Source organism: Phyllosticta citribraziliensis, assembly GCF_038025025.1.
Source record: "Phyllosticta citribraziliensis strain CPC 17464 chromosome Unknown J3D65scaffold_10, whole genome shotgun sequence".
Classification (NCBI taxonomy): domain Eukaryota; kingdom Fungi; phylum Ascomycota; class Dothideomycetes; order Botryosphaeriales; family Phyllostictaceae; genus Phyllosticta; species Phyllosticta citribraziliensis.
In genome coordinates, this window is record NW_027117347.1 from 1776455 (window position 1) to 1803812 (window position 27358).

The 27358-nt window shown below is 60.5% G+C and overlaps 12 protein-coding genes across 12 annotated transcripts; 5 read left to right on the top strand and 7 right to left on the bottom strand.

The window, feature by feature from the left end:
- The first annotated feature begins 38 nt into the window (after positions 1-38).
- J3D65DRAFT_635194 (uncharacterized protein) lies at positions 39-1262 on the top strand. The gene is made up of 2 exons (XM_066801290.1): positions 39-315; positions 370-1262. Exons 1-2 carry the CDS (start codon positions 187-189, stop codon positions 1057-1059), a joined length of 819 nt encoding a protein of 272 aa, XP_066652742.1. The 5' UTR covers positions 39-186; the 3' UTR covers positions 1060-1262.
- Positions 1263-1315: 53 nt separating this feature from the next.
- Positions 1316-2242, bottom strand: J3D65DRAFT_79500 (HotDog domain-containing protein). The gene has a single exon (XM_066804196.1). It carries the CDS (start codon positions 2098-2100, stop codon positions 1573-1575), a length of 528 nt encoding a protein of 175 aa, XP_066652743.1. The 5' UTR covers positions 2101-2242; the 3' UTR covers positions 1316-1572.
- Positions 2243-2348: 106 nt separating this feature from the next.
- On the bottom strand, positions 2349-4096 carry J3D65DRAFT_635198 (peroxisomal targeting signal 2 receptor). Its single transcript, XM_066801291.1, has 2 exons — positions 3752-4096; positions 2349-3684 (listed from the first exon to the last, which is right to left on the bottom strand). Exons 1-2 carry the CDS (start codon positions 3913-3915, stop codon positions 2769-2771), a joined length of 1080 nt encoding a protein of 359 aa, XP_066652744.1. The 5' UTR covers positions 3916-4096; the 3' UTR covers positions 2349-2768.
- A 149-nt stretch (positions 4097-4245) lies between these two features.
- On the top strand, positions 4246-5677 carry J3D65DRAFT_647569 (uncharacterized protein; the record flags this gene model as incomplete). Its single annotated transcript, XM_066802342.1, has 2 exons — positions 4246-5531; positions 5584-5677. The coding sequence occupies 2 exons, from the start codon at positions 4246-4248 to the stop codon at positions 5675-5677; spliced, it is 1380 nt and encodes a 459-aa protein (XP_066652745.1).
- Positions 5678-5836: 159 nt separating this feature from the next.
- On the bottom strand, positions 5837-7848 carry J3D65DRAFT_670550 (uncharacterized protein; the record flags this gene model as incomplete). The annotated part of the gene is made up of 2 exons (XM_066803298.1): positions 5837-7360; positions 7486-7848. The coding sequence occupies 2 exons, from the start codon at positions 7846-7848 to the stop codon at positions 5837-5839; spliced, it is 1887 nt and encodes a 628-aa protein (XP_066652746.1).
- Positions 7849-9636: 1788 nt separating this feature from the next.
- On the bottom strand, positions 9637-12622 carry J3D65DRAFT_635201 (Indigoidine synthase A like protein-domain-containing protein). Its single transcript, XM_066801292.1, has 3 exons — positions 12280-12622; positions 11642-12232; positions 9637-11595 (listed from the first exon to the last, which is right to left on the bottom strand). Exons 1-3 carry the CDS (start codon positions 12473-12475, stop codon positions 9806-9808), a joined length of 2577 nt encoding a protein of 858 aa, XP_066652747.1. The 5' UTR covers positions 12476-12622; the 3' UTR covers positions 9637-9805.
- Positions 12623-12727: 105 nt separating this feature from the next.
- On the top strand, positions 12728-14698 carry J3D65DRAFT_635206 (Ribophorin I). The gene is made up of 4 exons (XM_066801293.1): positions 12728-13180; positions 13226-14083; positions 14133-14274; positions 14329-14698. Exons 1-4 carry the CDS (start codon positions 12825-12827, stop codon positions 14470-14472), a joined length of 1500 nt encoding a protein of 499 aa, XP_066652748.1. The 5' UTR covers positions 12728-12824; the 3' UTR covers positions 14473-14698.
- A 385-nt stretch (positions 14699-15083) lies between these two features.
- On the bottom strand, positions 15084-17836 carry J3D65DRAFT_79581 (magnesium transporter NIPA-domain-containing protein). The gene is made up of 3 exons (XM_066804198.1): positions 17325-17836; positions 16749-17275; positions 15084-16699 (listed from the first exon to the last, which is right to left on the bottom strand). Exons 1-3 carry the CDS (start codon positions 17563-17565, stop codon positions 15143-15145), a joined length of 2325 nt encoding a protein of 774 aa, XP_066652749.1. The 5' UTR covers positions 17566-17836; the 3' UTR covers positions 15084-15142.
- Positions 17837-18261: 425 nt separating this feature from the next.
- Positions 18262-20859, top strand: J3D65DRAFT_558254 (COG4 transport protein-domain-containing protein; the record flags this gene model as incomplete). Its single annotated transcript, XM_066797353.1, has 3 exons — positions 18262-19452; positions 19504-20324; positions 20454-20859. The coding sequence occupies 3 exons, from the start codon at positions 18262-18264 to the stop codon at positions 20857-20859; spliced, it is 2418 nt and encodes an 805-aa protein (XP_066652750.1).
- Positions 20860-21087: 228 nt separating this feature from the next.
- J3D65DRAFT_79596 (uncharacterized protein) lies at positions 21088-24311 on the bottom strand. Its single transcript, XM_066804199.1, has 4 exons — positions 23741-24311; positions 23608-23685; positions 21453-23289; positions 21088-21336 (listed from the first exon to the last, which is right to left on the bottom strand). Exons 1-4 carry the CDS (start codon positions 23905-23907, stop codon positions 21316-21318), a joined length of 2103 nt encoding a protein of 700 aa, XP_066652751.1. The 5' UTR covers positions 23908-24311; the 3' UTR covers positions 21088-21315.
- A 5-nt stretch (positions 24312-24316) lies between these two features.
- Positions 24317-26204, top strand: J3D65DRAFT_635216 (carboxymethylenebutenolidase). The gene is made up of 2 exons (XM_066801294.1): positions 24317-25249; positions 25314-26204. Exons 1-2 carry the CDS (start codon positions 24667-24669, stop codon positions 25823-25825), a joined length of 1095 nt encoding a protein of 364 aa, XP_066652752.1. The 5' UTR covers positions 24317-24666; the 3' UTR covers positions 25826-26204.
- On the bottom strand, positions 25887-27323 carry J3D65DRAFT_558505 (arginine N-methyltransferase-like protein; the record flags this gene model as incomplete). The annotated part of the gene is made up of 3 exons (XM_066797368.1): positions 25887-26042; positions 26103-26612; positions 26742-27323. 3 exons carry the CDS (start codon positions 27321-27323, stop codon positions 25887-25889), a joined length of 1248 nt encoding a protein of 415 aa, XP_066652753.1.
- Between the last annotated feature and the right edge of the window lie 35 nt (positions 27324-27358).

A 27358-nucleotide genomic window follows, 5' to 3' on the forward strand; every position in this document is an offset into this window, starting at 1 on the left:
GGACAGGGCAGGGCACGGGCTCGGGACATGGAGGTGAGCCCAGACGGGACCTGGAGTGACGGCCTGACGGGTGGCGCCTTCCAGAAAAAGTTGGCCGTCGATCTTATTGACGCCCTCCACTGCTTCAGACAAAATGCGCCGCTGCAAATCAAAATCACCACCTCCGCTTCCGCCTCGCCCTCCGCCATGAACACCTGCGCCGCCTGTCACGATCCGCTGGTCGTCGAGATCGACCCCCAAGACGACGACCTGGAAGTGCCCGCCGCCGCATCCTCCTCCTCCTCCGCCGCAGCTCCCCAGACCGTCCCAGATGATGTCAGTTTGCGCCGTTCGGTTCCTCGCGCTCCAGCTCACAAAGCCTCTCTACAGATCCACCTCGTAGCCTGCGGCTGCCACTACCACTGGCAATGCCTCCTCGACGCCTACTCCGTCACCGAGTGCCCCAGCTGTGGCGCGTCCATCGTGTCGCAAGCCCCGGACGGCGGCCAGCAAGTGCTGAGCAACATTGACAACGAGGGCGGCGCGCAGCAGAATGTCGACATCTTGCCCCTGCTGAGCGAGGAGGGTTACCTCAAGGCCTACCCCGAGGAACGCAAATGCCGCGCCTTTTTGGAATTCTGCCGCCAAGGGGACGTTGAGGCCGTCGTTGAGATGCTGCAGGGCGGCCACGACGACGACAGCGACAGCGACAGCGACGACGAGGACGAGCGTGCAGGCGCAATGGACACGGACGCGCCCCCGCGCGACCCCGTGGACCTGCTCCGCTACCAGGACGCGCTGGGCGACAACAGCTCGGCGCTGCACGCGGCCGTGGCCAGCGGCAGTCAAGAGGTCGCATGGGTGCTGCTGCTGCTCTCCTCCAATCTGGACCTGGGCCACTTCCCCCCACAGGTGCTGGACGAGGCGAAAGCGTTGGGGCTGGCGCGCGACGACCAGACGGCGGCCAAGGTCGACATCAGGAGCCTGAGGGACGCCGAGGGCAGGACAGCAGAGGACCTGGCCGCCATGGTCGGCGGCGTCTGGCAGCCCTGGTTAGGCAACCGCTGGCTGGCCGTCTGAACGATGTTCATTTGGAGGACGCCGGCCCAGACCGCTCGGCCACGACGATCGCGCCGTCGAGCAATCAAATCGTCGTGGTCGCTGCATTTCCGTTTCAGGCCCCGACGGGAGGTGGCAGTGGCAGACCCACCACCACATCATCATCACCACCATCATCATCACCACGACTCAAATAAAAATAGCACAAGGGACCCAAAAAGTCAAATCTCTTCTACATATTCTATCAAATGGTGCCAGGCATTTGCCCCTCCTCAAATCTCAGGCGCAGCTGGCAAAAAGACAGGGCGCGTCCGAGTTCCAAAGCTGAAAATAGGAGGGGCTGCAATTGCTCTCCGCCGTCCGAGTGAAGTCCAAGCATTCAAAGTCGATGCCACCATGCTAGACTCAAAGAAGAAGGCGTGTGTGTGTGTGTGTTTCCCGTATGTAGGAAGACCACGGTCCTGATCTTGCTCGTGCTCCTCCTCCTCCATCACCATCACCACATCATCCCCAGGTCCCCCAACCAACACACCCTCACCTCACAAACTTGGTATGACTCCCCCTCGCCACAACCGGCCACTCCCCCCTACCTTTCCCCTGCACAACCTTCCGCAACACGACCCTCGTAAACGCCAACGAGCCCCCCACCTTGTCCGCCACGCCCTCCACCTCCAGCACATCGCCCTCGCGCGCGCCGCTCACAAAGCTCAAATGCATGTCCACGCTGACGCCGTTCTTCTCGCGCCGCCCGGCCGCCGTGATGGCCAGCCCGCCCACCAGGTCGACCAGCGTCGCCGACACGCTGCCGTGCAGGCTGCTCTTCGAGTTGACGTGTGTGCTGCTGAGCGGCAGCGTTGCGTGCATGTGGCCGGAGCTGGAGGCGGACGTGATGGTGAGCCCGCTGAAGAGGAAGCCGTAGATGGGTGATTTGGGGACGATGCTGAGCCAGTAGGCGCGCACGTGGGCGAGGGTTGCTTCGGCGTCGGCGGCGTCGGCGTCGGCGTCGACGTCTGCTGCCGCGGTGGTGGTAGTGGTGGGCGCCGGAGCGGCTGGCGATGCCATTGTGGGTAGTGCGTGTGGGAGCGGGAGTGGGAGTGCGTAAGAGCGGGCAGTGAATGGGAAGGAGATAGACAAGGGAGGTGTGGATGTGGGTGGGTGGGTGGACGAGTGAGTGAGTGAGTGGTGGACGACTGGTTGGGGAAAAGCACTGGAGTTGTTGGTGCAGCAGCCGGGGGTTCCTTTTCAACCACGACTGCGCGCCCTCCGCCAAACCGACGCCGGTTATCTTATCGATCGAAAAATTGTTGCCGCTCCGTTGCTACCATGCATTGCGCTTCAATTGGCATATGTACCTATTGACATTGTGGATTGGCGCCCTGTTTGAGGGTCTGGTTTGGTGGTTGTGTTCTCTGCCTGGTGCGAGGTTTTGGTCTCCTGGGAGTGTTGCGGTACCTGTAGGAAGAGATGCTGGTGAGATGCTCATCACAGCGTCTACTCTTGGGCTGTCTGTCTCTGCCTTGCTTCTGCCCTTCCCTTTCATTGCTGCATTCAGTTCGTTGGTAAGGGCCAAGTAAATTCCTCCCTCTGCTCCGTTCAATTCCAAGTCATGTACAGTACAGCGTCAAGGGCCGTGATGCATTATACAGACGCGCAAGCCTTTTGCCCGATTCATTTACCATGACAGGCGTCTCCCAACAAGTCGCTCATCCATCCAAACTAGGTATATACCTTCAAGGCCCCATGATGGCGCGCACGTCCCAGACCAGCAGTCTCTCGTCCCACCCGCAGCTCGCGCACCACCCCTCGGCGCCAAACAAGCACCAGTCGACGCCGGTCACAAACTCGGTGTGTCTGCCCATCCGCCCCATCTCGCGGCCAGCGCCGCCGCCGGCCCCCGCCGCCATTGGACCTTGCGGGGGCGGGGGGATGTTTTCCTGTCCCACGCCCAGGGCGCTGCCGTCCGTCCACACCCGGCACGTCATGTCGTAGCTGGCGCTGAGCAGCACGTCCGACAGGTGCGGGCTCCAGCTGAGGCGGCGCACGGCGTAGTCGTGGCCGGGCAGCACGGCGACGGGGCCGGCGCCCGGCTGGCGAATGTCAAAGGAGCGGATGGTGCGGTCGACGCCGGCCGTGGCGATGATGCCGTCGCGGTACTTGTTCCAGTCGTGGGTCAAGGCCTCGCTGGGCGGGGCGCCCATGGGCAGCGGGGCGCCGATGCGCGACTTGGCCGGGGCGTGGATGGGGATGCTGAGGGTGAGGTGGTTGCTGGCGCTGGCCGGGGTGCGCAGGTCGAAGATGCGCAGGTGGCTGTCGCTGCTGACGGCGCTCAAGACGTGCGGGCTGTGCGGGCTGTACTCGGCGCTGTAGGTGCAGCTGTGCGTGGGCAGCGTGGCGATGGACGCGGGCGCCGCCGGATTCCAGATCTTGACGGTGCCGTCCCACGACGACGACAGGAACGTGTCCTTGGTGACGAGGTTCCAGTGCACCGAGAAGACCTCGCGCGCGTGCTCCTTCCACGACTGGATCGGGAACTCGGACAGGCTGATGTCGAACAGCTTGACGCTGCCGTCGCCGCTGCCCGCGAGTATCTGGTTCTCGTGCGCCTCGGACCACGTGCAGTCGTACAGCGAGTCCTGCGTGTCGAACCTGCAGAAGTAAATCTCAGCGGCGTGTCTCCAGGCGTCTGGCTGCTCTTGCGTGGTGGTGTGCTGACCATTTCTCTGCTACGATGCCGTTGGGCGTGAGTCCCAGAATGTAGAGCCTGCCGTTGCCAACCAGTCCAAAGTTGGCGGACGCCGCCACCGCTATGCGCGAGTCGAAAAAGGGAGAGTATTTGACGCTGTAGCCGTTGTAGCCCTGCGTGCGAAACTCAAGCATCGTGTCGGCCGTGGTCAGAGGTTCGTTCTCATGGACAGCGCGTCGGGGGGTTGGCTCCAGTGGACCGAATGTTCATGACGCTACGCTGGCGGCCGGAACGAGAGGAGAGAAGAGCTCATTCAGAGCCGTCGCAAGGTGCGGTGGGAGGGAGGAAACGTGGGATGCGGTGGTGATGGTGGAGTACATGTGGTTGGAGCTTTGCGCAATCGACACGGACCGGGACGTCGTGACGACATGCCGAGGCAACCACTTTCTTCCCATCAGATGTCTGAGGTGGCTTTCTCTTCTTCAACTTCTTCCTCTCCACCATGAATCTGCTACCCCTGGATGATGGATGCCTTTGTTTCCAGGAAGAGACGCAAGATATCCCCTGACAAGGACCTGCCGAACGACTCTCCCAGACTCTCTGCCCCCGAAGAAGAGTCGACCGACTTCAAACTCGCCATCCTAGCATCTCTTCACCCCGGGCTGGACCAAGGACTACTTCTTGAAGCCCTACTATCAGCAGATGGCTGCGTCGAAAGAGCTTCGGAAAACCTTGGACAAGATGGAGGCTCCCAGAACCTCTCGGCAGACCCTCTGCGCAAAAGACCGGCCGTCGTGGGATACCAATCCTCGCTTTCCTCTTTCGGCCTGAACCACACGCGCGACGCATCTCCAACAACAAGAGGGCCCAAAAGGCTCACCAAAAAAGGCAAAACGCTGCACCTGTACTCCCCCGAGGACATCGAGACCCACACGCCGTGCTCCATCATCCACAACTTCCTGCCCGCCGCAGAGGCCGACGCGCTGCTGCGCGAGATCCTCAGCGAGGCGCCTTCGTACGGCCGCGACCAGTTCAAACTGTTCGACCGCGTCGTCGAGAGCCCGCACACGTTCTGCTTCTACGTCGACGCCTTCGACGACGTCGAGCGCCAGCGCAACGACTACGTCTACAACGGCGCCAACATCGCCGACGTCCGCCGCACCCTGCCCTGCATGCGCGCCGTCGCCGCAAAGGTCCAGCGCGCCGTCAACGACGAGATCGCCCGCCGCATCGTCCGCTTCCAGGACGGCAAGCGCCTCAGGTACCAGAGCCCGGCCGAGTGGCTCCCCAACGCCTCGTTTGTCAACTGCTACGACGGCGGCGCCGAGAGCGTCGGCTTCCACTCTGACCAGCTGACGTACCTGGGCCCGCGCGCCGTCATCGGCAGTCTGAGCCTGGGCGTGGCGCGCGAGTTCCGCGTGCGCCGGGTCGTCCCTCGAGACGACGACGACGATGCCGCGGCCAGCGGCGGCGGCGGTGGTGGTAGCGGCGCCTCCAAATCAGACGCCGACGCAGAGGGCCAGATCGCCACCCACCTGCCGCACAACTCGCTGCTTGTCATGCACGCCAACATGCAAGAGGAGTGGAAGCACAGCATCGCGCCCGCGCAGGCCATCGACCCGCACCCCGTCGCCGGCAACAAGCGCATCAACATCACCTACCGCCACTACAGGGACAGCCTGCACCCCAAGTACACGCCGCGCTGCAGGTGCAACGTCCCCACCGTGCTGCGGTGCGTGCAGAAGAAGAGGGAGAACAGGGGCAAGTACATGTGGATGTGCCACGCGAGCTTCACGCCGGGCCAACAGGGGTAGGTTTGCTCTTCGCTTAGCGTTTGGGTGCAGTGTTCTGACTACAAACAGATGCTCCTTCTTCCAGTGGGCCGAATTCGACGAGAACGGCGAGCCGCCGTGGGCGAAGAAGATGCAACTGAAGATGCCGTCATCAGAGAAGTAGAAATAAGTTTTCATACTCCGTATCTGCGTATTCCGCGTGTCCCGCATTGACAAAAGCAATAACCAATGCCCGTCGCCCTTCTCCAACAACCTCCCAAACCACCCAAGCCCAAACCAATCCAACCGTGGACCCCATCCATCGCCAACGCACCTACCCAATCTACGCCCTATCCGTCCGCTCAAACACCTCATCCGCCCTCGCCGCCGCAAACTGGCCCCACGCCATCCTCAAGTGGCTCTCCCAAACGCCTTGCCAGCTCTCCGCAACGGCCTGCATGCAATTGCGCACGTCATCCCAGCGGCAATCCGGGCGCAGCTTGCCGCTGACGAGGTCGCCGAACATGGCCTGCTGCAGCGTCACGCCCTCTCTCTGCGCCCACGTCCCCTTGGACAGCGGCGTCGTTTGTGCGCGCTGGCAGTCGGTCAGATATTCCTGCCACACCTTCTCGCGGCGCGCGTAGTTGGCCGAAATCTCGACGAGGAGCTGCTGGTTGCTGTGCTCGTGGTAGAAGTGGTGGTGCAGCTTGTCGGGCGTGTGCAGCAGGTCCTGCGCCGCCGTGGGGAGGAAGCGCTTGCTGCGGCGGTCGAGGCAGAGCGGTGGGTCGCGCCGTGTCAGACCCACGGATGCGAGGACCTGGTCGGTGAAGCGCGTCGTGTCGAAGGTCAACGAGGAGGGCCCGTCTTCTGTGAGCGATGGGTCGCCGAGGTCTTGCGCGGCGGCCATGATGGCGTCCATGGTTGCGTCCCCGTCTTCCTGCGCTGTTGGTTCGTCTCTTGAAGGTGGTTTCGTGGCGTCTGGCGATGAGCCCTCGGTCTGAGTCTTCGAGTCCTTCCTGTCCTTGACTTCCTCCCCGCCAACAGACACACCAGCCTCGTCTTCTGGCATCTGGCGCTGCTTGGTAGGCGAATCGCGGCCCATCTTCCGATCTGCATCCCCCGCCAGAATCTCTGCGATCAGGCTATTGTCGTCACCTTCGGGATCGTCGTCTCCGGAGTCGTCCAAGTCTCCCAAGGCCTCCTGCATCTTGAGGTATCTCGCGTCACTCATTCTCTCTCGTTGTTCTTCCTCCTGCCGCTCTTCTTCCAGTCTGTCCTCTTCTTCTTGATCTTTCGTCCGTTTGGCAAACTCTCGTCGGGCCAGTATGATTGCGATCTTGATATTATCGGGCGTGCAATGCCTGGGCATGAGTTTCGGTCTCATGCGTCTCTTGACACGAGTCTTCTTTTCAACACCCTCTTTTTTCTCTTCCTCTCCCTCCTTGTTCGCTTCGCCTGTCTCCTCCTCCTCCTCCTTCCCGTCGCCCATCTTCCCACCCACCCTCTTCCTCTTCTTCCTCCTCTTCCTCCCCTTCTCAACCACCTCCAACCCCCCCGTCCACTCCCAAATCCTCGCCCTCGCCTCCCATACCCAGCGCAGCGCGGCCGGAAAGTCCTTCTTCGAGCAGTCCGCCAGCAGCGAGACCAGCCGCCGCGTCTGCACCGCCTCCTCCGCGCCCTTGACGTCGTCTTCGGAGAGCCCGCCATCCGCGCCGTAGTTCAGGATGCGCCGCACGGCGCGCAGCGAGAAGCCCAGCGCGTGCAGCGCCGCGCGCGGCGAAAGCGGCCACGCGTCGCGGATTATCAGGGTCGATTCGAGGTACGCGTGCAGCGCGGCGTGGGGGACGGGCACGTCGCTCCAGTCGGGCTATGGGCGGATGGGCGTTAGCTGTGGTACGTGCAAGAAGAGTGGAGGAGGGGATGGAAGGGCGCGTGTGAGATGACATCGCGCCTAGCATGCAAGATGAGAGGTGTCGTCGGGAGAACACGTACAAATTTCCGCCTCACCGCCGCAATCGACTCCGCGAAGACGCGCTCCGTCGCGTCGTCCCACCCCCTCGCCGGGTCCGCCAATACTTCCTTCTCTGGCTCCTTCTCTTGCTTCAAGACGACCGGCGGCGGCATCGCCTCGTTTTCAGGCACAGCAGTCAAGCCGGGTGCGGCGGCCGCTTTGACGACGCGTGGGCGCTTTGACTTGTCGCGTGGCTTCGGGACGACTGGCGGCGGTGGCATCGTCGCATTTTTCGGCTTAGGACGGGCAGGCAAGGTGAGTGCGGCGGCCGCTACGACGACGCGTGGGCGCTTTGACTTGTCGCCTGGCTCCATGACTGGCTTTGAGAGGACTGTTGGCGGCATTGTCGCGTGTGGTGGATAGGAAGGGTGTAGTCGCTGAGGTTGTGCGGATGGTGTGAGGTGTGAGGTTCAGGTGTGATGGAGGCGGTTGTTTGGGTGGAGGATTGTTGCTGTGGGAGGCAAAGTCTGGAGGCGTTTGTGTTGAGCGGCGAGAGGTGGGTGATGGGACAAGGTGAGTGAGTGGACTGCGGTGCTGACTTTTTGAATTGAGAGAGCTGTTGCAGCGGCGGCGGAGCCTTATCCACTGGACGATCTGACTTGCCTCGTCAATCACTTGCAAGTAGTGGTTTCCCAATTGCTGAAGAAGGAGCAACTGGCAGCCGGCAGATGGCGAGAAGCAAAGGCAAATTTGATGATCTTTCTTCGTGGCCTGCCAGCATTGAATGCACAGGGAATCATATAGATGATAATGCACTTAAACGCAATCGCTTCATGAACAGAGGTCCCTTATCATCGTCTTGTGCACTTTTTGTTCCTGTTGGTAGAGTGACTTGCTCACTACTCACTGCTCGCTGCTCATCTGCCCATTTTCCTATTCGTCTCGGACCACAACGCATTCCATACACATATTTCACCCTGCGTCTAACGCCACCTTTCCTATCATTCACCATCCACAGCGACCTTTTGTCCTAATTATCAAATGATGCCCTAAGTCAAGTCCATCTTGAAGACGCCACAAAGCCTGCATCATGCTCACTACCCGACATCCCCCTCATTCTGACATCCCTCCCGCACTCCTTCGCGGTCAGTGCAGCACGGGCGGCCGATTGCGTTGCCAATGAGCTTCAATGACCCGAAAAAGCGATGAAGGCAAACACCTGCGAAGACGCCGTCAACAAAATCTTTTCCGTGCGATTAAAGTGTTGAACTGTCACCCGTCACTTCCGGCAGCAGCCGGACTGCCAACCTGGATTCAGGCGTAGCGCGCTCGTGCTATACTTGAGAGACAGGCTGAAGACTGGTTTGGCCGTTCACGCCGTTTCTGCCGTCGTTTCTGCTACCACCGCTACCATTGCCGTCACTGTCGAAGCAGGATCCGAATCAGAGTGCTGCACTGTCAGTCGGATGCGAGATCTGTCGCTCCAACTATCTCCCATCAATTCCGCCGGGGCGGAAATACAAGGAAGAAAAGCACGGAAGAAGGAACGAAAGCCTTGTACTCGACCGGCTTGGAAGCAAATCGTGATGGACGATCAAGCAGACATTTCAAAGCTACGCACCCGTCTCCCGCGGTGCATTCACCGGGAGCCACACAAGTAAATCTGCCTCCTCGACCGGCCGCCATGTACCAAATGCCGCTGTACACAGCGACGTATGCGGGTTCGTCGGTTCCAGACGAGACGGTTGTTCGTGCATCGGACCGCAGTGTGGTGTCTTTGACTGTGTGAGCTAGCACGGTGATACTGGCTTTTGGCTAGCTGTTGGGCGACTTGGGGCCGGGAATCGTTCAGTCGGGGAACGCCGTGATGTGGGCGTGGGATCGGCGGGAAGAGTTGTGCCTGTGGGATGAGGTGGCTTGTAAGATCGGTTGTTTGCACTTTTTCCTATCGGCAGTGGCGGGAGGGGATTGGGCGGTGGCGTGTAGGTTTGCTAGCTCGATGGACTCGTGAAGAGAAGGGAAAAGACAGAGCCCAGAAGAGGGGAGAAAGGTGAAAGGGGGCTGCAATATCAAGATATGGGTCCGTAACATTTCACTCGGAGAAGAGGAAAGTGACTCCGGCTCATTTCTGCCATGTCAACTGCTGTCATAATGACAAAGTCTTCGGAAGCGGTGGGTCTGTATTTGACTTTGTTGGGTTGGGGAATTGCAGTTGCGTCGCTTCATTCGATGTAGATTTGTACCTGGATCCTTCCTGTGCAGATGACTAGATATCATCAACTGATGGTCCAATAAAAGCATTCACAAATCATTTGTATTTGGTGCGCCCTCTTTCTAGCTAAAGGGTAACCTTATCTGTTGTCAGAGTCTGAATATCTGGTCGTCGACCACCAATTTCGTTACGTGTTCGACGTCCTTGTCTTTGAATTCTCGCAGCAACTCACTGACCGCGTGGTCCGTCATCAACGTCGATGCAGCGCCGGCCTGCGCAATCATGATGGCGTCATCGATCCTCTTGCCGTCGGCCAGGGCGGAAATTAGAACTCCGGTAAACGTGTCGCCGGCGCCATTCACGCTTGTGACCTTGTCCACGACCATGGCCGGCTTGAACAGTCTCAAATACACGCCTCCGACCTGTTCTCTCTCCTCGAGGCTGTCGTTCTTTGTGGCAGTCTTGCCTGACCGTCCGATGATGTAGCGTGCCGCGCCTGGGTCACTCAGATGCTCATCGTCCGCACGCAGCACTTGTACGAGGAGGACTCCCTGAGACCCAAGTGTGACTGTCAACGTCGGGATAAGTGGCAGGAGCTGCAACGCCTTCTGCGGGACGCCCTCTTCAACCAGCTTCTCGCTCGTGTTTGCTGTCAGCATACTGCTGCCACGACCTTGTGGCAGGTTCAACGAATTCATAATGGTCCAGTGCTCGTTTCGTTCGAGCAATCCCATTGACTTGGCCATGGTCCACATGCGCGAGAGCTCATATGCGTTGGGTGTTGCGAGATCAACAAGGTGCCGCGGGAAATAGGGCGTGTTCTTCGACATGGAGGATTTGGAGTATGAGACGATGGCTTTGGTGCATTTGCTTGCCGAGGTCGGCTCGTAAGCAGTGAGAACGGGACCCTGGACGCCAGTCAAGGGATCGAAGTTTTTGGCACTCATCAACCAATGACCTAATGTCTCGGGGGTCCAATTCGCATCGGTGACAAACCAGGTGGGCGGCCGAGATCTGAGACGGGCTGCAAGTTCAGAGACGTGTGATTGGCGAAAGCTCTCGATGACCGACATGTCGGCCATACCAACAAATAGATCCTTTTGAACGTCATTGACAGCAACGTATTGCCCTGAACGGCCGCGGAGAGTTGGATTATCTTTTGTCACTGTGGTGATTCCACTAATGTCAAGGCCCTCCCGTCGCATCTCATCAAGTGCCATGCGGCCCATAATATCGTCCGCGACGGCGCTGATGAGTCGCACACGTTTGCCAATATAGTTGGCTGCGAGGGCTATGTTGTGCGCGACGCCTCCGATACTTTGATCAATAAAAGCTGTGTTGGACGATCTCAAATAAGGCTTTTGGCTCTTCTCTAAGTCGTGTGATCGGTAGTTGCAAATCGTATCGATGGCGACACCGCCTGCAACTACAATGTCGACTCGGGCCGTCGACGCGTCATCAGGAACCGCTTCTGGGAAGGATTCTGAACTTCTGTAACCCTTGAACCAATCAACTGGGCTCAGCTTTTCTGGCGTGTTTTCTTGGTCTTCGTGTTCGTGGGTTGGGAATCCCCGAGGATGCCGCTGTTGGGCAAGCACCGCATCTTTCAACATCTCCCGAATTGGAGTTAGAGGATTGACGTGTCTGATGCCTTTTTCATCGCTTTCAAGTAAGAGTAGCTCTTTGGCCACCGAGGTCCCCATAGAAACGTTGGAAGAGATGAGAGCGCGATTAGCTGTCACACTTTTCCCTTCCGTGAGCTCCTTGATTTTGGACAGAATAAAAGGCGTGTTCTTGGCTCCAGAAATACCGAGGTTGTTTGCCTCCGAGACTGCACTGCTGATGATGGCGCTAATCTCGCTTAAAGGAATTTCGTTTTGCGTGGGAATCGGGTTCGCCAGCAACAGCCCGGAAGACAACCCCATCGAATGTTGGGCATCTATGGCGCGGTCAGCGTGATTGACAAATTGGAGACATGTACTTACGTATCATGGCTGCTGCGTGTTTAGCGTCTTGAACAACCTGTGGAGAGTCGCTGTCGCTGTCTCTCGACCAAAACCCTGGGAATTTGACTCCCCCATTCCTCCCATCGGCAAAAGTACCAACGGCGACGCCTTGAGTTTCGAGATACTCGAGCGTACGCCCGATGTCGAGAAAGCTCTTGCAGCCGCTGCTAATAACGGCGACTGGCGTTCTTCCGAGCTCGGTCAAATCCGCCGAGATGTCGAGCGTGTTTTCACCATCACGGTGAACGCCACCAAGACCTCCGGTAGAAAACACTTTGATTCCAGCCAAATGGGCAAGAACCATGGTTCCAGCGATAGTGGTGCCGCCCATGAAATTGCCTTGGCCGGACCCCAGGATCCGAGTTCCACATGCATTGGCCAAGTCGCGGCGGGAGATTTTGAGTTTGTCCTTGCTTCCGGCCGACTGACAGAGTCTGATCAATTCATCTGGAGGGATTCCAACGCGGGCTATGCCGTCGATGATTGCCACAGTGGCAGGGACGCCGCCTTCGGTACGGACAATGCTTTCCAGGTGCGACGACAATGCAATGTTGTCTGGGTAAGGAAAGCCTGGGGACATGAGCCAGGGTCCAAGATGGTCGACATTCAAAGCTCACCATGAGTGTAGATTGCGGATTCCAACGCAACGACGGGCTTTTTGGTGCTGCCGTGGAGGGCTTCTTGGACCTCTTCCGAGATCTGAAGAAATGAGCCGAGGGCCGTTTTTGGACGCCCTGAGAGTACGCTCACACCTCTCCGGCAGGCAGGTATCCTGCTGCGGAGAGACGAGCGAGCTGAGGCCATGGCGAGCATTGTGATCACTCGACGGGCGTGGGTGAGCAGTGATGTTATACACGCACAAGGGTCCTGTTAGACGTAAACACTGTCAAGTTAACATTCTGAGAGACAGCAGGACCCGCGGACGGGTGGGACAAAAAGTGATGTACGGAAGAGAAAGCGTGGTGTGGTGTTGAAGCGGGCGGTGGCATAAAGTGAAAGATAGCAGGGATGTGAGCTTGGGCCAGGTCGGGCAAGCGAACACGTCTCCGGGACGCATCATCACCACCACACCACCCACACCACACGGCACTCGGACGACGTTGAAGAACCTCCCTCCCCCTCCTACTGTATCAATGCTGGACGTAGCGCCAGTCTGTCCATCATGAGGTCGCTTCCATTCCTTTTCGGCTGCTTGGCCGCCGTCCTCTCGCCCGTCTCGGCCGCCTCCAACAGCTCCGACCCGCTGCTCTCCAAGCAGATCCTCCCCGCCTTTAAGCCTCCCCAGGTCTTTCGCAACACGAATCTGGTCCGCAATGTCAATCTTGAAAAGGGCTACCCGCGCGAGACCATCAACGTCGTTGTCGAAAACATTGCCGACAAGCCGCAAGACGAGTACTACGTCCCGTTCAAGCCGAGCGTCATTGCAAGAGTAGGAGGCTTTGAAGTACGGGACAAGAAGGACCCCGAGAAGCCTGCGTTCCAGGCCGAGATTGTGGAATTCGATCCCGTCTCGCAGAGGTAAGCTCGTCAATAGCACCTTGGTTGCGTCGCTAACAAGCCCAGCTCGGTCGAGTTCTACCGCGTCAAGCTGCCCCAGCCCCTCAAGCCCTCGGAGCAACAAACCCTCAGCATTTCTTACAGCGTCCTGTCTGTTCTTGAACCCCTTCCTGCCCAGATTGAGCAGCGCGACAAGCAGTACGTGCTGTACTCCTTTAGCGCCTACGCGCCCTCGGCCTACACGACCCAGAAGCAAAAGACGAAGCTCAAGTTCCTCAACGCTGACGTCCCCGACTACACGACTCTGCCCTCGCCCAACGCAGACAACCCAGAGGATCCTACGCGCCAGGGCTCAAGCTTCACCTACGGCCCCTACAATGATATCCCCGCCGGCGTCGAGGAGCCAGTTAGCGTCCGCTTCGAATTCACAAAGCCGCTGACGCACGCAAAGCGCCTTGAGCGCGACGTCGAAATCAGCCACTGGGGCGGCAACCTCGCGACCGAGGAGCGCTACTGGCTGACCAACCGCGGCGCGCAGCTCAAGAACCACTTCAGCCGCGTCCAGTGGCAGATGACCGTGTACGCGAGCCCGCCGACCAGCGCGCTCACGCAGCTCCGGATGCCGCTCGAGGCCGGATCGGTCGACGCCTACTTTACCGACGATATTGGAAACGTCTCCACCAGCCGCTTTACCGCCACGCAGCGCGGCAGCCAGCTGGACGTCCGCCCCAGGTACCCCGTCTTTGGCGGCTGGAACTACAGCTTCCGCGTCGGCTGGAACGGCGACCTGGGCCGCTACTTGAAGAAGCTGGCAACGGGAGACGGCTACATCCTCCGGGTGCCCTTCCTCGAGGGCCCCAAGTCGAGCGAGGGAATTGAGTACGAACGCGTCGAGCTGCGCGTGATTCTCCCCGAAGGCGCCAAGTAAGTCTCACGTCGACCACCGACCAAGGCAGCCAACTAACACCACTAGGAACGTCCACTTCGAAACCACAGTCCCCATCATCTCAAACGAAACCTCGCTCCACCGCACCTTCATGGACACCGTCGGCCGCACCTCTCTCAAGCTGACCGCCCTCAACCTAAACGACGAGTGGCGCGGCCGCGACCTCATCGTACGCCCCCATCCCTCTCCCCTCCCTCCCTCAACCAATCGCTAACCCATCCAGGTCACCTACGACTACCCGTACCTCGAGGGCTTCCGCAAGCCGCTGACCATCACGGCCGCCTTCGTCGCCCTCTTCGCCGTGTGGTGGGCGCTCGGCACCGTCGACACGAGCATCGGCGCGCCGCGGCCAAAGGTGAAGGCATAGACGTTGCGCAAATCTAAGCAAGCATGCATGTTTTGGGTTCGGCTGGGGCCGGGTTGGTAAGGTGCAAAAGCGCTTTTTGCTGCGATCTTTTTGATAGAAATTTATTTCAATGTCCATGTTTTGTGAGATGTATTTCAACATGAAGGGTGTGTGAGAGCTTTGGCGTGGTAGTGGTGTACCATCATTAAACAAATACCACAAGGCAGTACACCATCAAGTCATCCAAGTCATCATCATCATCATCATCATCTATTCATCCATGTACCCATGCTATGCTCCCTATGCTCCCCGGCGCTCCGTGTATGTATATGTGTATACATCGCACACCTTTCCTTTCTTCCAGACCCCCAGCCCTACCACTGACCCCCTTATGTCCTTCTTTCCTTCTCCCCTTGCTTCGTACAGTAGTTCCGCCTCCTCCTTCATCTGTCCGCTGCTAAAAATATACATCGTGCCCCTGGCAAGCCTGCAGGATAAAGAAATAGGTATGGAAATGCTGACTCGCAGGCTCGCTCGCTCGCTGTGCTGTACCAATGAAACAACAACACAGTAGGAACGTACCAATCCAATCCAACACTAAACGCACTGACTGCGCACCTCACGCCAATGCATGCTCTTACTTTGTCTTTCTCTTACTCTTCCTCTCGCCTACTCATGCTTCTTTTCACAATCAGAACTTGCCCTTCTTCTCCGCATCCCCGCCGCCAAACACCTCACTCTCGTCCGTATCCACCTTCCTCACCGCGCCGAACGCCCGCGGCGGCGACGCTTCTCTACTACCACCACCTCTCTCACCCCGCTCACCACTCCCCAGCGCCCCCGCCGGCACGCCCGGCGCCGGGACGCGAATATCCCTCGGCGCAGCCGCGAACCCAGCGCCCGCAATCGAGTAGCCGGGCGGCTGCTCGCCAAAGCCCAAGCCCGAGGCGAAGCTGTCGTCGGCCTCGTCGAGCGGGTCGAGGTCGAGGTCCGCGTCGGGCGGGTAGAGCTGCGTCGTGTGGGTTTGGGTTTGGCCCAAGAACGTCTGGCTGTCGCCCTTGACGAGGCCGAGGCGTTCCTCCTCCGTCGCGGATGATGCGGTGGCCGTGGCTGCTGCGCCGCCGCCGTTCGCGCTGTGCCCGCGCTTGTGGTGGTGTAAGAAGGACAGACCGGAGCGGGCGGACATGGGGCGCTCGGGCGGCGACGTCGGGCGCCGCTCGCCCGCAGCGGCGGACTGGCGGGAGAAGGGGTTTTGGAATGAGAATTGGCGCTTGCCGGCGCCGGCGGGGAGGTTGGAGGAAGAAGGGTTGACGGCGTGGGGTGGCGGCCGCGGAGGCTCGAGGTTGGGCGATTTGGAGCCGGGCGATTTGGTCGTGATGTTGGAGGCCCAGTGCAGGTGGCCGCTGCTGGGGCCGAGGCTGTGGTATGCCGTGTCTGATGCATCCGAGTTGTCGCGCAGGCCTGGGGGCAGGCCGTAGACGTGCGGGCTTTCGCCGCTGCCGTCGTGGCCTGCCGCAAAGTCGTGCATCGACGTCTTGTCGGGGAGAGGGGGGACGGGCGGGACGTCCGAGTCTTCCGACTTGACGCCCACGCTGATGCTTTCGAGAGGCACGGGGTGTGAGGATGAATGCTGGGGTTGCGATTGCGGGCGTTTCCGCCTCATGCTCATGCGCGAAAAGAAACCAGGGTGGACTTCGCTTTCAGAGTCTGTTCCGTCGTCGCTTTCTGGTGCTGGGAAGTGGGACATGCCCAGCGGTGGGTGGACGGTTTTTCTTCGTTCGATGGAGTGTCCGCTGCTCGAGACGACGGTTCTTCGCCGCCGCAGACCGTCCCATTCAATATTTTCGAATTCGCCAATCGGCTGCATGTACTCGTGTTGCAGCGTCTTTGCTTCGACAGCCTCCCGCTTCTGACGGGCCTGCGAAAAGGTGCGGATGATGGAAGCGCTGCCGCGGAGCGTGTCTGCCCTGGGCTCGTACTCGGGCTCTTCCTGCTCAGCGACGGTGCGCACCTGGTCCAGGTCTCCCGTAAAGACTGCCGTGTCAGGCACGTCCTTGGCCGACTTGGACAGCTGCAGCAGAATGACACCGGCGCAGATTTGGAGGAACCCCATGATGACGGTTGAAATGGTGGCAGCGGTGCCTTTGAAGCCCTGGAAAAGAATGGCTGACGTAACAATGGTGGAGGAAGTGAAGAAGACGTAGTAGGTCGGCGTGACGAGGGCGGCATTAAAAAGGTTGAGGGCTTTCTGTGTCTCGTCAGTCGTGTTTTCAACGTACAAACAACATTTTACTCACGTTCAAGTAGATAATCTCGGTCAGCAGAGTAGCCACGACAAAGACGAAGAGGACGTAGAGGAACCACTGGTTGAACTGGGGCGTCCCGCCAATCTGGGCGACGATGGCGGCTCCGAGCCCCTGGGTCGCGACCACCGACAGGCCTCCAATCATGCTGCAAATGCTGATGTAGACCACCATAGTCTTTTTCGCCCACCGAGGCGCAACCCATATCGCCACCACGGCGCAACCGACAATGACGACTCCCGCGTATGACAGGAAGCCCGGCGCAATCACCAGCTTCTTCATGTCCTGGATCGTGGCCACGGCCGACTGCTCCGGCGCATTGATGACAATGACGACGGAGCCCACGATGCAGTTGAAGCATCCCACCTTGCCTACAAAGCTCAGGCGCTCTTTGAGGAATATCGCAGATAGAATCGCCGTCACCACGACCGAGAGGGCGCCCATGGGCGTGACCAGAATGGCATCGACAAAGGCATACGCGACAAAGTTGCACACTTCGCCTATTATCATGAGGGTCATGCCTGGTAAGGGTCAGCTTCTGAAGGGTTTGCCCTGGAATTCTGAACGCACCAGTCCACCACATCCAATTGCGCAGGTAGCCGTAGCCCTCGCCGGCAACCTCGTTGTATTTTTCGTTTGCTCGCAGCAGGCCCTTTTTCTTCAAAACAAACGATATGCCGATAAACAGGCCAGACGAGAGGGCGAGGATGATTCCAATGACCTTGTAAACAGCGGGCCGGCCTTCGCCACTACCGGATGACATGCCGCTGCGAGCATAGAGGCTGTGGCCTGCCTCGTAGGAGAGGTCCATGGTGCGGAGGATGCGGGACGGCGTGAGGCGCAGCGAAGCCTCGCGAACAAAATGGAGAAGACGGTCGCGGAGTCGCAATTATGCCAACATGGAGCGCGTAGGAGAAAATCGAAGGGCAGCAGAAAAATGGGCGTCTTATCTAGACATTCGAGGGGATGGCGCCTGGTGTTTCATGCGGCGGGACGTGTTTGCGGGGGCTGGAGCGGGCCGCAGAGTCGCAGTTTCGAGAGGATGTCGGCAGGATAGTGTGGGTAGGGAAAAAAGAGTAGTGCGACGAGACGGTGGATCTGAAATGCTCAGGAGTCGGGGTGCGTAGGCGCGTGTTTAGTGTATGGGCATGAGACCTGAGAGGCGAGGCTGGGCGGGCGCTTGCGTGGAGGGTCGACGGGATACGAGGTGGGCGGGGCTTGGAGCTTGGAATTCTGTGCTAAGCTGAGGTCTGGATTGGAGACTGGGACAGGCGAATGAGGAGCGGCGGCGCAGGAAAAGGGAGCTGAAGCAGACAGCCTTAGGGATGGCGATGTCGAGTGGTGGTTGGTCGAGATGCTGTCAACAGTAACATCGGTCAGGTCGAGGGTCCCGATCCTGTCCCTTGCGCCGGGGCCTCCACCACCTCCGCCTCGCCCTAGCAACAGAACTACCTACGGACACAACCACCACACTCCCTCCACGTCGCCTTGCCTCGCCTCGCCTCCAATGGCCCACCACCCTCTCCCCGCCCTCGACGCCCACGACCACGATCACGACCTCAACCACTACCACCACCATGACATCTACCAGGCCACCTCCGTCGCCGAAATCCACGCCACCCTGCAGCACCTCAACCGCCAAGACGCCGCCGTCACCGCCCGTCTAAACGACCTCATTGCCTCGCAAGAAGACCTGTCCCGCGAATTGGGTCGCCTCGACCTGCTGCGCGCCCACCTCGGCTCGCAGGTCGTCAACACGCGCTCCATCAGCAATGGCATGCTGTCCGACGCCGCCTCGACCGCGAACCGCATATCCAGCGCCGTGAAAAAGCTGGACAATGAGCAGGCCAACGTCCGGGCCACCCTCGAGGTCGTCGAGCAGGTTGCCGAGCTCAAGGCCTGCGTGCTGGGCGTCCACGGCTCCATGGGCGCTCCGCAGGACTGGGAGACGGCTGCGAGCTATCTCAACCGCGCCTCCAAGATCCCCCCCAACGTCGTCAATGGCAGCTTCGCCGAGGAGATTGTGCCCACGGCCGAGGTTCCGGACCCGCCGCGCGTCACGCTGGACAATGCGGCAGAGTCGCTGTGTGGGCTCTTTCTGCGCGAGTTCGAAAAGGCTGCTAGGGATGGCGACGGCACCGGCGTGACTCGCTTCTTCAAGCTGTTTCCCTTGATTGGCAGGTCAGACGTCGGGTTGGATGCTTACGGACGATACGTGTGCCATGGTGTGTCTTCAAGAGCTCGGGCAAATCTCAACACTGCATCTGGCTCCCGAGACGGCTTTTTCTACGCCAATGCCTTGACTAAGCTTTTTGAGCACATTGCTCAAATCGTCGACGGCCACGAGCCCCTGGTCGAGCGGCATTACGGCGTCGGAATGATGGGCAAGGTGATTGAGCGACTGCAGATGGAAGCAGATGTGCAAGGCGGCATCATCCTGGACACGTGGCGGGACGAGCGCAACATTGATAGAAAGTTGACCGACATCAAGTCGTACGCCTTTTCGTTCCTGGTGCAGAGCTTCTTGCCGGCACCTGTTGGGGGCACGCCGCGGTCAGCATCGCCGGCGCAGCGCGAGAGAATGTCGACCGAAGACGAGGGCGTGGACATGAAGGAGGTGGACGGGCTCCTGAGCGAGACGGCCGTCATGTTGGGCCGCTGGTCTCTGTACACTAGATTCCTCGCGACAAAGACCGCCGTAAGTCTTTGTGACTGCACATTTGCAAGTGTCCGACTAAGCCCGCCGCAGCCCCCTGAATCAGAAGACCCCCTGACCATGCCCGAGTTTCTGGCGTCGAGCAACTTGGCGAAAAAGGTTCATGGAACCCTTCTCGAGCCATTCAACGTCATGACGACCTTTTTCTTCCGCCGCTCAGTCGAAAAGGCGTTTCAGCTCGACGAGTTCCCCAGCGACCTGACACTCAACCCAAACAAGCCCATAGGATCCAGTCCGCCGTTTGTCACGTCAGCCGTCGACGACGTCATGTACATTGTCAACCAAGTGCTGCAACGAGCCCTGTCTACATCTCAAAAGGGAGTGGTTTCTAGTGTGGTGCCAACCATTGGAAGAGTGCTAGGGTCCGACTTTGTCGGCATGATACAGCGCAAGCTGCGCGACGATGTGTACCCCAAGGCGGCCATTCAGGGGGGCATGCCGCCCGAGGACAAGATCATTGCGTTCCTCGTGCTGCTCAACAACCTGGACGTGGCCAGCGATTACATCAAGCGCATCGTATCGTCGCACATTACGACAACAACATCTTCAGCCGCCGGCTCGCCCTCGTCGCACGCGCCCCACACACCTCTCCACGATCTTTTTCCCTTTTCCCAAGACGCCGCGCACCTCTCGACCCAGCTGGGCACCACGGCCGCCTCCATCACGTCCAAAATACATGAGCTGCTCAGCGACGGCATCAGCGTCGCCTTCCACCAAATCACCAAGCCGCGCCTGCGCCCGCTGCTTGCCGACGCCTTTCGCGACATCGACTACGGCCTGCACGCCGCCGACATGGCCGCACTGTCGCAACGCGCCGACGACGCCGCCGCCGCCGACCCGACCACGCTGCCGGCGTCCTCCTCATCAACCGCCGCATCATCCTTCGCCCACTCTTTCGCCGCGTCCTCGTCCACCCCGCCGCCCGCCGAGCCCGACCTCGCCAACCTCGCCGACGACGCCGTCCGCGCCCGCTTCTCGCGCAGCTGGTCCGCCCTGATGCGGCCCCTCCGCCGCATCCTCACCCCGCACAACTTCGACCTGCTCCTCTCCTCGTCGCTCGCGTACCTCTCCCGCGCCCTCGAGAAGCGCATCTGGGGCCTCTACGGCCGCGTCAGCGCGCTGGGCGCCGCGCGCCTGGAGCGCGACGTCGAAGCCGTCGTCGCGGCCGCGGTCGGGGTCGCGAACTACGCCGGCGCCGGGTACGGGCTGCGCGACGCTTTTGCGCGGTGTAAGCAGCTGGTGCTCGTCGTCGGGATGGAGGAGGAGGAGTGGGGCGAGTGCGAGGAGGAGGCTGAGAAAGGCGTGGCCGAGGCCGGCGGTGTGCCGTGGGTGTTGGAGAGGGGCGAGAGGCAGCGTGCGAGGGCTATTGTGCGCGAGAGGGATAGGTAGGTGGGAGGTAGGTGAGGAGGTGTGTTATTAGGGGCGTTGTTAGATGTATCCAAGCCATCCGTGTTACTATGTGGCGTTACCTTTTTGCTGCCCCCGTTTTTTTGCTGTCCGTCCACTCCAGGCCAATTCAAATCAAACCGCCCTCATAAAGGTATCAACACATCGATCCCAACCCCAAAGCCTAACCCAAATTACACGAGCCAGCCAGCCCATCAAAACGTCTCCGACTCCGTCGACGCTCTCGGCCCCTCCATCTCACCCTCACCCACACCCTCCCTCCCCTTTGCCTCTTTTTGCGCCACTTCCTTTTCTTTCCCCTTCCCTTCATCATCCGTATCCTTCCCATTCTTCACCTCCCTTTCTTTATCCTTCCCATCCTTCCCCTCTTGCTTTTCCTTTCCCCTTTCCTTTCCCTCTTCCTCTCCGACCTCCCCCACACCCCCCAACTCCGTCAAGTCATCCGCCCGCGACGGCGGCGGCGTCGTCGGCGTCGTGAGCGCCGGCAGCGGGGGCAGCGGCTTCGCCGTGTCGGCGTCGGCCAGGGATGTGCGTGCGGGTGTTTCTGCTGCCGTGGAGGGGTTGACGACGGCGGCTGGGTCAGTCGTGGGATTTTGGTGGGCGGCTTTGTTTTGTGGTTGCGAAGGTTGCGATGGCTGTGATGGCTGTGGCGATTCGACCTTTGCGTCGGCAGGGTCTGGAAGTTTTGATGCGAGTGGTGGTAACGCACTGACGCCCTCCTCCTCTTTGCCATCAGCCTTGCGCTCCCGCACTCTCTCGCCGTCCTCACCATCCTCCTCACCATCCTCACCATCCTCCTCCCTCAACTGCCCCAGCGCCGGCTTACTCCCCCGCGCCCCCGCCGACGGCGACGGCCGGTCCAGCGGACTCGGAGCGACCGAGCGTGCCGCCAGCACCAAATCCGCGCTGGTTGACGACGACGAATCCGCGTCGACGAGCAGCGCCGCGTCGTCGTCATCGAGAAGCGCGTCGTCTTCGTCGAGGACGTCAAAGTCGCCGGACGCTTCGTCGTCGGCGTCGGCTTCGACGTCGGTGGTGGAGGCGGCGGAGAGGAGTGTCGGGGAGGGGTTGGGGTTGGAGAGGGGGATGGAGAGAGCGGGGAGCGGGGGGGAGAGGGTGGTGAGGGCGCCGGCGCCGGGCGCTGCTGTTGTTAGTGGTGGTAAGGCGGAGTCGTTGGTGTTGTCGTCGATGTCTGCAGCGCGAGCGGCGGCCGTTTTGTCAACGTTGCCGCAGAGCAGACGCATCACGCCGCGCACGCAGCGGCGATCTGCCGCGTTGGTGAGCAGCGCGTCCGCACCGTCGCCATCAACTCCATTCCCATTCTTATCCAGCTCCTCCGGCCGCTCGTCGCCCCACCCCACGCACCCGACGCTGATGCCCGGCCCCACGGCGTCCGTCTCGCACAGCTCGGTCAGCCCGTCGACGAGCGCGCGCAAACCGGCCGCGGCGGCGCGCTCGGCCAGCTGTTGCGGCGGCAGCTTGTTCTTGCTGCTGCGTGCGCCGCGAGCAGGGCCGTCGGACGCGTCGTACACGGATGGAGAGTAGGTGTCGTCGGCTGGAGTGCCGGTGTCGACGTCTTCGTCGTCGAGATATGCGTCCGGCGCCAGCACAACCAGGTGCTTTCGCTCGTTGGGCGGCAGCGTCGCCATCAGCGTCAGCGTGTGCATGGAATCGTCCAGTGCTCCGGCAGGCGACGGCGGCGATGGCGGCGGCAGCGTCGTTGGCAATGCTGTTAGGTCGTCTTCTTCGGCCCCTGTCCCTGACGGAGCGACGGGCGACGGCAATGTCGGCAGCCTCAGCGCTCCCATTGGACCCGTCGGCACTGTGGGGCTGGTGCTCATCTCGCCATTTTCACGGCACCGCACCGGGTGTGCGTGTAGTGCAGTGCTGGGGTCGAGTGGCAGAGCCGGGGGAGGCGGAGGCGGAGGGACATGAGAGGGTGGCGCGCTGGTGCTGGTCCCGGCCGTTTTGAACGATGTTGGTGAGGCGTTTGCGACGTGGCTTCGTGTCGACGAAGTGGCGGATTTTGGTGAGGTGCTGGACCCGTTCCGGTGCAGCGATTGCAGCTGTTGATGGCCATGGCCATTGACTCTCTGCTGCTGCAGTGGAATCAGGGGCGGGGATTGCCGGAAGTGGTGTAGAGCGTGGTGGACAGCGTGATAGGTGGCCGTGAAAGCGCGGTCGAGCGGAGAGGTGGGAGGAGCGGGTATGGGATTCGGAAAGACGGAGTCGGAGGTAGTCGTGCGGAGCCAGGAGAGAAGCGAGAGATGAGGGCTCTGCGGCGTGGTGGGAGGCGGAACGGCTGAGCAGACGACGACAGAGACAGTTGCCGTTGGGCTGAAGACGGCGGCGTAGTGCATGGCTTCGGCCTGTGAGCGGAAGACGGGGAGGTTGGTGTAGATGTATTGGACACTGCTTGCTCTTAGTTCCACCTCTTGGTCTTCCTCTTGCCGCACTTGAGAGGGAACAGGACACGGATCATCCAGGAAGAAAAGATTCAAGACAACGAAAAGGACGGACTGGGAAATATCGAAAAGATTCTTGCGACATGATAGGAAATTGATGTGGTCAGGCTCCATCAAGAAAAGAAAACAAAATCGACTGTGTAACAGCCCAATTGGCCCAAAGAAAGCTTTTGCAGACGTCCCAGACAATCCAAGAAAAGCTCAAGTCCAAACGGACGTCTGTTAAACGACTTGAAATGGAGAAGAAGCAAAGGAAATGACCCACCGTAAATTCCTCCCAACGCACTCCAGCATCAACCGCTGGCCCTCATTGGCCGCGCTATCAGCAATAGTGACATATGCCCTACAACGTCGTCAGCGCAAACTCTACGCGCGCATCACAGCAAACACAAACATACCCAGCCTCAGCCAGCGCCTTCACAACCGCAGCGCCGGCGCCCGTCGCGCCGCCAAAGACGAGCGCGCCTTGGCCATTGAGCCACGACGAGGCGACGGGCCTGCCGGAATCGACGCGGACGTGCGTGTTGGGGTGCGTGTAGAGGCCATTGGACTGCGGGCGATTCATAATGATGTAAACGCTTCTCGTGATAGCTGGAGCAGCGCCTCCTCCGCAGAGCCGCCGTCGCGCCGGTATCGAGAGGAAATTGCGAGTCGGCGAGGCATTGGGATGGTGGAGAGTCGGCCGCGGAGCTGAGGTTGAATCAAACTCTAGACGGCCTTGGCGCGGGAAGCCAAATGTTGTGCTGCTGCCGCTGGAGACGAGCCCCGGAGCGGGAAGCGTGTGAGGGATTCCAGCTTTGGTTCGCGCGTGCGCCGGCGCTTGCCGTCCCGCCGCCGTCGCCCATGGCTCGCGTGGTGGGCGTGTGGCTGGTGTCGCGTCCTGTCGATTGCGGGTGGCTGACGGGAGGAGTTGGCTGTCGACTAGTTGGAGATGGTGTTGGTGTTGGTGTTGGTGTTGAAACTCCCCGACGCGACGATCCGATCTGATCTGATCGTCCCTCGCCCATGTGGCCGGGGCGTGGTGCGAGGGCTGACGTCACCTCTTCGTGATCTCCACAAGCAGTCACCGGGCAAGCCTCAGGTCGAGTCCCGGCGTCTCTCAAAACCAGGCACACGCCCACGACACCTCACCTCGATTGACTGAATGCTCGCCTGCCAGGCCGCGCGCCTCGTCTCGCTGCTCACAAAACCCATCCTACGCTCGCCGCCAGCTAGTCCCACCTCCCGCTTTTCCTGCGCCTAGCACATACACACATCGACAACCCCTCTCTTTCTGTCTCTCGCTCCCACCAGAACCTCTCCACCTCTCCTCACTCCACACACCATGGGCTCCCTCGCCAACGGCCACGGCCCAACCGCCGGCTTCCTCAGCTTCAACAAGCGGCCCCCGCAAGTCCACGTGCTGGGCGAAGACCCTGACTTCGACCCCACAACGCTGTCGACGCTGCGCGCCGAGGGCTTCAGCGTGCACTACCACGGCATGGCACCGAGCAAGGCGGCCCTGATCGAGACGATTCGCGCCATCCCCGACGCGCTTGAGCTGGGCGAGCACTACGCCATCGTCGCCTACGGCGCCGCCGCCACCCTCGCCCTGCAGCTCGCCATGAAGCCCATGCCGCGCTGCGTCGCCCTCGTCGCCTACTACCCCGACACCCTGCCCAGCCCCAACTACAAGTATCCCACCCAGCTCCACATGGTGCTGCATGTCGCTGGCGATCAGCAGCTTGGTGGTTGCACGGTCAAGAGCTATTGGTACCGTGGGACCACGGTTGGCTTTGCCGAGGCCGACCTCGACGAGTTTGAGCCTGTCAGTGCGGGCCTGGCGTGGTCGCGCACGCTGGGCACCGTGAGGCGCGGGTTGAACATGAGCGTGGATCTGGAGAGCGTGTTGGAGGAGCATTTGACATGTATGCAATTCACGGTGTAAACTTTTGGCTGCCAGTAGTCGCGCTAACCACCTCGGACCCGCAGACAAATTCTCCTCCAAGAACCCCGAAAAGACAATGGCTACCATGGTACCGCAGCCGTACCTGAACCACGTCCCGACAGGGACGGGCGGCATCGGCCGTGGCCAGCTGATGCGCTTCTACCGCGACTTTTTCCACCCAGGCCTGCCACCGTCCTTCAACATCCGCCTCATCTCGCGCACCGCCGGCGTCGACCGCGTCGTCGACGAAATGGTCGTCAGCTTCCGCCACACCCAGCACGTGCCGTGGATTCTACCCGGCGTCGCGCCGACCAACAAGAGAATCGACATTGCCATGGTCAGCATCGTCTGCATCAAGGGCGGCAAGGTCGAGAGCGAAAAGGTCTATTGGGACCAGGCGAGCGTCCTCGTGCAGGCCGGCTTGCTCAACCCCAACGTCGTGCCAAAGCAGATGCGCGACAAGGGCCTGCACCAGCTGCCCGTGGTCGAGGACAGCGCAAAGAAGCTGCTCGACGAGGAGGCCATGCCGAGCAACGAGCTGATTGACGAGTGGTAAACCGTCTCGTGTCACGAGTCACGATTTACGCTTTTCCTCCCGTTGCAGACCCGCGGGCCAATCATGCGATAAATTTGCACGTCGGCAGCCTGTACGTCTCCAACACCCAATACTTGCGCCTGACGCCCTCCCACTCTCCATTGGCGTCGAGGTTGGGGATGGGGATTTCCTCCCATTCCGTGTCGAAGCCGGCTTCGAAGAGGTCCATTTCGACAATCTAATTCTCAAAAATTAGCGTTTACTTTCTTCGTAGGTAGATTTAATGCCAACAACGTACCTTTGTGTAGACGTCGTAGCACACCTTTCTGTCGGCGCCCAGGCCGTTGAAGAAGCCAAAGCGGCCCTCGCCGTCCAGCAGCCCAATGACGTACTCGCTGAAGAACTCGCGCAGTGCGCTGTACTCTTCGGCAAACGTGTCGAAGTAGATGGCGTCGAAGGTCATGTTTTGCTCGACCAGCTTGGGGACGACGTCCTGCCAGCGGCCCTCGTGGATGACGACGCCGGGCTTCTTGTCCCAGCCCTGCTCGCGCATGCGCTGCACGACGGCCGGGTGCGCCTCGATGATGTGGTGCGCGGCGGGCTGCTTTTGTTGGAAAATGCCGTCGACGATGCCCATGCCGTGGCCGACGTTGAGGACGCGCAGGCCGGCCTTGGGAGCCAGCAGCTCGGCGCTGCGCCGCATCAGCGACGTCTCCCACGCCATCATGACGCCGTTGTGGTCGGCATCGAGCAGCCGGTCGGCGGTAAAGGTCAGATCGGACGCCAGGTAGGCGTCGCTCTTGACGTCCTTGTTTTCCACGTCGTCGCCGTTTTGCTGCACCACGACGCCCGATGCCTCCAGCTCTGCTGCGGCGTCTCCGTTGCTCTCGACCACGACGCCCGACGCGCTTAGCTCCTCGCCAGCATTCGGCACGACCTCGAATCCCTCCTCTTCCAAGACTTCGACCCCGTTGGCATCTCCGTCGACCATGTCCTCGTCTTCCGACTCCTCGTCCCCGCCGCCGCTGAGGACTTGGTACTCATCCAACCGCGCGAGCAGCAACTCCGCCCGCACACCGGCATCCACAATGAGCCCGTAGCACTCGGTGAGCCCCAGCCGCGCAGCCACGCACCCGGGCGTCTCGCCGCTGGCGTCCAAGTCATTCCAGACGGCGCCGTGCGCCAGCAGCAGCTTGATCGTCTCGGCCGCCTTGTCCAAATCCGCCTTGTCCGGCTGCCTCGCCGCATCGTCGTCGTCTTCGAATGCCAACAATGCTGCGTGCAGCGGCGTCAGCCCCGTCTCTGGGTCGGCCACGTTGGCCGGCGTCGTGCGGAGCATGTCGCGCAGCGCGGCCAGGTCGTGGTGCGAGGACGCCAGCAGCAGCGACTGCGTGGCCAGCGTTTCGTCGTCGGCGGCAGAGGTCGTGGGCGCAGCGTCTGTTTCTGCTCCTACCGCTGCTCCTTCGCGAGGGAGCTCGATGCCGAGGTCGGCGGCGGCGGCGGACAAGTCGGTCGACATGGCGGGCGTGTTGGTGGGACGAGACAGAGTGGGTG